This window comes from Muntiacus reevesi, chromosome 2 (assembly GCF_963930625.1).
Source record: "Muntiacus reevesi chromosome 2, mMunRee1.1, whole genome shotgun sequence".
NCBI classification, from domain to species: Eukaryota; Metazoa; Chordata; class Mammalia; order Artiodactyla; family Cervidae; genus Muntiacus; species Muntiacus reevesi.
In genome coordinates this window covers 278,026,119-278,033,440 of record NC_089250.1, presented here as the reverse complement: position 1 = coordinate 278,033,440, position 7,322 = coordinate 278,026,119, and the positions used below count along the sequence as shown (strand labels likewise).

Sequence of the window (7,322 nt, the reverse complement as noted above, 5' to 3'; positions counted from 1 at the left end):
GACTCTCAGGCTCCCAGAAATTAGCACCACGGACAGAGGCGCGGAGGCCGCCTTCGCTCTGCCCTGCATGCTGTAGGACTGATTCCCTTGGAGCCCTTGACTCTCAGGCTCCCGGAAAATCAGCACCACGGACAGAGGCGGGGGGGGGGGCACCTTTACTCTGCCCTGCACACCGTGGGGCTGGTTCCCTTGGCGCCCTTGACGCTCAGGCTCCCGGGAATCAGTAACACGGACAGAGGCCACCATCACTCTGCCCTGCACACCGTGGGGCTGGTTCCTTAGGCGCCCTTGACTCTCAGGCTCCCGGAAATTAGCACCACGGACAGAGGCGGGGAGGCCACCTTTACTCTGCCTTGCACACTGTGGGGCTGGTTCCCTTGGCGCCCTTGACGCGCAGGCTCCCGGAAATCAGCACCACGGACAGAGGCGGGGAGGCCACCTCCTCCCTCCCTCCTCAGCTGGTGGCTTCCCCTTAACACACAGTTCTTCTCACTCTGAGCAGCCAGTATACTGGGACCAGTGAGCTCAGTTATACTTGGGACCTGAAGCCCCCTCCCTTCACCCCACCCCACCCTTGACCCTGTGGGAAGCAACCTGTAAAGGTTTAGTGGGAAAGGGGGAACAGGAGGTCTCCTAGGGCCAGGAGGAGACTTCATCTCCTCTAGGCTAGGAGGCCTCGGTTACTCAGCGGACGTGGAGCTCGCCCATGTGGGTGGGGTCTGCAGGCCCCAGCTGCTCCCTGGAACAAGGACAGGAGGAGGATGTGGGGTGTGTCCGGGTCTTCACGCTGCTTTTAGCTCCATGTCGTCCCTCAAAGCCCAGAGCGTTTCACTCTTCAGTCCCCTCTCTGCACACCTAGCACTGCCTGGACCCTGGGAGGGGGTACGTGGAGTAGACGGAGAGGCACCCCCTTGTATTATCCATCTCTCCATGAGGTGGGGTAACCTGTGGCTGACGTCATGTCTCCCTTCTTCCCATGCAGCCCAGAGCTGCCCAGGGACAGGACTGAGCTGTGGGTCTAACTCCTCAGTGGGTATGGGCAGGGGGCTCGTCACCTGAGACCAGGAGCTCCAGGGGGTCGCTGGGGAGCGACAGCAGGTGGGGGGCGGTGCTCTGTGAGCTGTAGCACCTGTAGGTCCCCCCGTGGGCCGAGGTCACAGCTCTCAGGGTGAAGTTGGCCCGGACGGGCGGAGCCGTGTCCTGCAGACGCAGGTGCTGGGGAGGAGCGAGCGAGCCCTCCTTGGACAGATGGAAGGTGTCTGAGCGGACCTCAGAGCGACACTGCAGGGTCACGTTCTCTCCCTGGGGCACTGAGGCCCCCGGGTGGGCGGAGAGGGAGGGTTTCCTGTGCATTCCTGGGGGAGGACGGGGTGATGAGCAGAGAGCCCCTCCCCACACCCCGGACCCTGAGCTGAGGGGCCTCCCTGTGAGCCCTCCCAGCTCCTCTCAGCCCATCTGTGTGGGTCTCCTTAGTCTTCGTGCCTCTCACTCCTGTTTTCACGTTGCTCCCCTAGACCCCTGCCCCACCTGGCCTCTGCTCCAGGACCCTCTCCCTGGACCCGTCACCACCAGGGCCGACCCTAGTCCAGCGCCCTGAGCAGACAGTCGGGACCTGGGCCGGGACAGGGGCTCCTCACCCGCGACCAGGATGTCCAGGGGGGCGCTGGGGGCCGACCATGCGTGGGAGAGGTTGTGCCCACGATAGCATCTGTACTGGCCCCCGTGGGCGTGGCTCACGTGGCCCAGGGGGAAGTCGGGGCTCTGCTGCCCTTCTAGGCGGCGGGGCGGGCTGAGCCGCTCGTCCTTGGTCAGAGCGAAGCTGCCAAAGCCGGCCTCTGACAAAGGCTGGAGGGTCAGGTTGTCTCTGGGGAGCACGAGTGAGCCGGGCTGGGCGGAGGGGGAGGGTTTTCCTGTACACTCTGGGAGTGAGGGGCTGTGTTAAAGGGGGACCTCCACCCCAGTGACCCCAGGTGTGGGCTGAGAGGGCAGGGGGCCCCCGAGCCCACACTCTGCTCCTCTGCCCGTGGGGAGGCTCCCCTCCCTCTTACCTGTCACCACCAGGGGCAGGGGGGGTCACTCCAGCCTGACCAGCGGTTCCTGCTGCGATACGCACACTGATACTGCTCGGCGTCACTTGAGCTCGTGTATTCAAAGTGGAACCCGGCCTTGTTCCTGGAGCCCTGAGGGGCCTGAGCCTCCCAGGATCCAGAGCCGCTCTCTTTATACAGACCGTAGACATCTGCCAGCAGAGACCCCTGACACCAGATGGTCACCGGGCTCCCCTGGGCGACCATGGTGCCTGGGTCAGCCCGGATGGAGGGTTTGGGGAGAACCTCTGGAAAGGAATCAGACCTGAGGAGTCAGGGCGCCTTCTCCCCCAGGTTCCCCAGCTGTCACCCGCCCCTCCCAGACGGGCCACCAGCGGCCCCGGCCTGCTGTGCTCCCCAGTGACCAGGGGTGGTTGGTGGAAGCAGGAGGTCTGGGGGCTCACCTGGCTGTCCCTGGTCCTCCAGGCCCCAGCACAGCCCTGGAAGAGAGTTCCCTGTGAGCACCCAGCTCCACCACATGTCCTGGACTCTCCAGGTCTGCTCTGCGTCCTGAGGGCTGGGGTCAGATCTGGGCTGTGGACATTCCCCTCTCCCCCAAGAAAGTCTGTCCCCACCGAGCCTCCTGTGTCCTGGGGCCTCTGTCTCTGTGCCTTGGACAGAATACCATTTGAAAACAGTGAATGGTATTTTTGTTTATCCACTCATCAGTGATAGACATTCGGATCGCTGTCCTTGTTTGTCTCTGTGGCTACCTCATGAACACACTCGCATACACGTTTGAGCATGTTGGCAGCTTTTCGTTTTTTAATTGTGGTAGGAGTGCATCTGCTCTCTGTGCCGCCTGGGACATTGCGCGGTGTGGTCAGCCACAGGTGCGCGGTGCTGCAGCGGGTCTCCAGAGCCTCTTCATCTTGCAAACTGAAACTGCGCCGCGAAGTGGGCCTTCCAGGTCCAGTGCTAACTCGGGCTTGCTCCTTGAGGAAGTGCCGACTTGCTTTGCACAGTGGTGGAGCCATTTCCCATCCTCACCTGCAAGGTCACGGCTTCAGGCTTCTCCACGGCCTCATCACCAGCTGTTAATTTCTCAAATCATGGTCTCTCTCATTGGGTTCAAACGGTATCTCATTGTGGTTTAACTTTCATTTCCCTAATGACAGATGTTCTAAACATCCTTTCATGTGCTAGCATCCACTTGTATATCTTCTGTGTAGAAATATGTAAGCCTTTGACCGTTTTAAAAATATCAGGTCATTTCTTGTTATTGAGTTAAAGATATTCTTCATGTATCAGGATACTATACTCTGACTAGACGATGCGCTAATATTTTTTTTTCAAATTTTGTTGGCTGTCTTTTATACTCGGGAGAGTGTTTTTGAGGTACCACCAAGTTAAATTTTGGTGAAATTCATCTTTTTTCCCCCACTTTCCTTCTGCTCCTTTTCCTGTTGTAGCAAAGAATCTATTGTCAAGTCAACATGATGAAGACTTACTTTGTGTTTTCTCTTAGAGGATTTTAGCTATCACATGGATCCATTCTGAGCTGATCTTTTTATGCGGTGCGTGTCACAGCGAGCTTCGTTCTTCTGTGGGTGGATATCTACATTTCCCAGCTCCGTTTGTCTCAGAGAATGTCGTTTCCCCCTTAGAGAGCCTGGGGTTGAGATGGACATCCGATCATGCAGGTGGGCGTGAGGATCCTGCCAGCTCCTCAGGGCGGAACTGTGTAGGTCTGAGCTGGGAGCCGGGCGTAGGAGCAGGCTGGTTCCTGGAGTCAGATACGTCATTGGTTTAGACCTTTGCCCTAATCCCGTGTTTTAGGTAAATGCCTGCATGAGCCTGGAGCACCCTCAGGAAAGAGGAGATGACTCCCACCTAATAGTTTCGTGATGGAGTGCGTGCATGTGGAGCGCGTGTGGAGTGCGTGCGTGTGGAGCGTGTGTGTGTGTAGCGCATGGTGTGCCCGCGTGTGGAGCGCGTGTGTGTGGAGCGGGTGTGGAGCGCGTGCATGTGGAGCGAGTGCGTGTGGAGCGCGTGGTGTGTGTGCATGTGGAGCGCGTGCGTGTGGAGCGCGTGATGTGTGTGCGTGTGGAGCGCGTGGTGTGCGTACATGTGGAGCGCGAGCGGAGTGCGTGTGGAGCACCTGTGGAGCGCGTGGAGCGCATGCGTGTGGAGCGCGTGGTGTGCGTGTGTGTGGAGAGCGTGTGGAGCGCGTGTGGAGCGCGTGTGGAGCGTGTGGAGCGCGTGGCGTGCGGGCGGCACCCATGTGGGCGGGGCCCCAGGAGGCACCCCGGAAGTGCTGGCGGCACGGCGGGGTGCACCCACTGCTCCGGGCAGAGCCGCTCCTGGATGGTGGCCAGTGCGATCAGACAGGCTTCTGCCTGGCCTTAATGCGTTCCGGTCACCGTCTGACATGTGAGCTTCAGGCCCTGCATTCTGGGTTTTCACTGTTCCCCTGGAGTATGTAGCTGATCCCGCCTCTGCAGCTGTGCTTCTGTGTTTGATCGGCTCGTTCTAGTCCGTCGCTCCGAGGACCTGTGGGCAGGAATTCCAGAGGAAAGAGATGCCCTTCCTTCATGAGCGTTCTCCTCCACCCACTCCCCTCACTGGGGACCAGATACAGCCCCGGCTTCCTGATAGGGTTCAGTCTGGAACAAAACATTCTGTGAGCCCACCCTACTGCCTAATAGGGTTGAACCCCTCATGTCCACAGTGGCGGCCTCCAGCCAGATTGAGATGCTTGATTTTTATGTTCAGAAACTCACATGGGCCCCATTTAAATTCTGCACCGCAACGTCCAGTTGTAGAGTGCGTGTCTGAGGCCCCACTCCCCCCGGGCAGGGGCTCATCATCTGGCTGGACTCAGTGATGCCGATCGGGCAGCTGAGGTCATGGTATGTGGAAACACGTTGAGAGTGTGTGGAGGGTTTGCCATGACTGATGGACGGCCACTTTGCTGTGAATCGGCCCCTACGCAAGGGTTGGCTTCCCCAGCCTGCTTCAGCCCCGCCTCACTCAGGTGAGAAGCTAGGGAGGGTGATGGAGCAACGGGACGGCTCACCAGTCAGGAGCCGCAGACAGGAGTCAGTACCCGAGGGTCAGGAGGGACAGGCCCACGTTCCAGCAGCATGACCTTCCCTCTGAGAGCGACCCGCCCCCTCCCCGGTGTGTGAGGACCAGGGGATCACGTGGGAGCTTTCCTTCCTCAAGTGGTCAGTTCACTTCAGTCGCTCACATGTGTCCCGATTCTGCGACCCCATGAACTGCAGCACGCCAGGCTTTCCTGTCCATCACCAACTCCCAGAGTTTACCCAACTCATGTCCACTGAGTTGGTGATGTCATCCAACCATCTCATCTCTGTCGTCCTCTTCTCCTCCTGCCCTCAATCTTCCCCTGCATCAGGGTCTTTTCAGATGAGTCAGCTCTTTGCATCAGGTGGCCAAAGTATTGGAGTTTCAGCTTCAGCATCAGTCCTTCCAATGAATATTCAGGACTGATGTCCTTTAGGATGGAGTGGTTGGATCTTCTTGCAGTCCCAGGGACTCTCAAGAGTCTTCTCCAACACCACAATTTAAAAGCATCAATTCTGAGCAAAAGCTCAGGTTTCTTTATAGTCCAGCTCTTTATAGTCCAACTCATCCATACATGACTACTGGGAAAACCATAGCTTTGACTAGACGGACCTTTGTTGACAAAGTAATGTCTCTGCTTTTTAATATGCTGTCTAGGTTGGTCATAACTTTTCTTCCAAGGAGCAAGCGTCTTTTGATTTCTTGGCTGCAGTCACCATCTGCAGTGATTTTGGAGCCCCCGGAAATAGAGTCTGTCAGTGTTTCCACCGTTTCCCCATCTATTTGCCATGAAGTGATGGGACCGGATGCCATGATCTTACGTTTCTGAATGTTGAGTTTGAAGCCAACTTTTTCATTCTCCTCTTTCACTTTCATCAAGAGGCTCCTTAGTTCTTTTTCACTTTCTGCCATAAGGGTGGTGTCATCTGCACATCTGAGGTTATTGATATTTCTCCTGGCAATCTTGATTACAGCTTGTGCTTCATCCAGCCCATCTTCCTCTTGCCCTAAGATTCCACAAAGTTCTTCCTCCCTAAGTGACACGTGCGTCTCCTTGTGAATGGGATGCAGTGGAATACATCACACACATACACAGTGTTTCTTCATTTTTTCGTTATCATGCTTGAAAATTGGTCTGTATTACTGTAGTGGTTGAACTTGGTGACTGTGTGTGTCATCTAATATTGCACCGCCGGGCGGGTTGGTGCTCAGCGGTGGCCATGCTGGGGAGCGGAGGACGCTGCGCGCGAGGCGGTGCGGTGCGAGGCGCGCGAGGCGGTGCCGGGCGCGCGGGGCGGGGCGGGGCGCGCGGCTGCCCGGAGGGGCTGAGCCCCGCCGAGCCGCTCTATCTCTCTCCTTGACCCGCGCTAACTGAGCTATCAATCCCCAAGGGCGAGCGCAGGCGCATGGTCACGCGGCACGGCGGGCCCCCCAGACCCAACGGCTGGGCTCCTCGGAAGACACCCCGACCCGAGTCTCCGCTCGGCTTTCCAGAAGAGGAACCCGAGGGGCAGGTGTAGGGCCGGAAGGGCGGCCAGCGCCCTGGGGCCGGCCGGGGTCGTGCACGGGGACGTCCTCCTGTAGGCGGCGCTCCAGGCTCAGGAACCCGGCGCCCCGTCCAGTTCAAAGCGTCTCTTTCCTCCCCGTCCTCCACGTCCTCCTACTCGTCCTCAGGAGAGGATGAGCCGACTTAGACGCCCTGGGGCCCGGGCCTGGACACTCGCCCAGTGCCTCAGAGGCCGCCTGGATGTTGGTAGGCAAGCTCTGACTGAAGCATCCCATCCCGAAGAAGCGGGCCGCAAGCCCCTGTCCCCGGAGCAGAAGGCGGCCCGGAGGATCACGAGCCCGGTCAGGGTGCCGAAGACGTCCGAAGGGACCTGGGGGCGCCGGGCGGCCAGCTGCCCCATCCCTGCGGGCAAGGGAGACCATGTCCACGGCCGCACACCCGGCAGGTGGGCCACCCGATCTCGGGAGAAGCTGGGGAGCCGGCGGGGAGAAGAGCAGCTCTGCCTGGGGCCCTGGCCCGCCTCCCTGCCCGGCGCGGCAGGGCCTCTCCGAGTCCGTCCAGACCAGCCGGGACTGGGGGCCCCCCGCGGCCTCAGGGAGCGGTCTTCATCACTTCATCACGGTCCCCGTGAGGGAGTCTCCCGCCGCCCTGGGCTTCTTCAACCTGAGCTGTTCCTGACACCGCCTGGGCGCCGGGCT

The 7,322-nt window shown here is 59.3% G+C and overlaps 1 protein-coding gene across 1 annotated transcript; it reads right to left on the bottom strand.

The window, feature by feature from the left end:
* Positions 1-680: 680 nt before the first annotated feature.
* On the bottom strand, positions 681-2,294 carry LOC136157692 (leukocyte immunoglobulin-like receptor subfamily A member 6). The gene is made up of 4 exons (XM_065919497.1): positions 2,078-2,294; positions 1,638-1,919; positions 1,056-1,355; positions 681-739 (listed from the first exon to the last, which is right to left on the bottom strand). Exons 1-4 carry the CDS (start codon positions 2,292-2,294, stop codon positions 681-683), a joined length of 858 nt encoding a protein of 285 aa, XP_065775569.1.
* Positions 2,295-7,322: the final 5,028 nt, after the last annotated feature.

Coding starts and splice junctions, on each gene's coding strand:
- LOC136157692 (XM_065919497.1), bottom strand. CDS start 2,294: ATGGTCGCCCAGGGGAGCCCGGTGACCATCTGGTGTCAGGGGTCTCTG. Junction 1,920..2,077: donor GAACCGCTGGTCAGGCTGGA/GTGACCCCCCCT, acceptor CCTCACTCCCAG/AGTGTACAGGAAAACCCTCC. Junction 1,356..1,637: donor CCTGGACATCCTGGTCGCGG/GTGAGGAGCCCC, acceptor GTCCTCCCCCAG/GAATGCACAGGAAACCCTCC.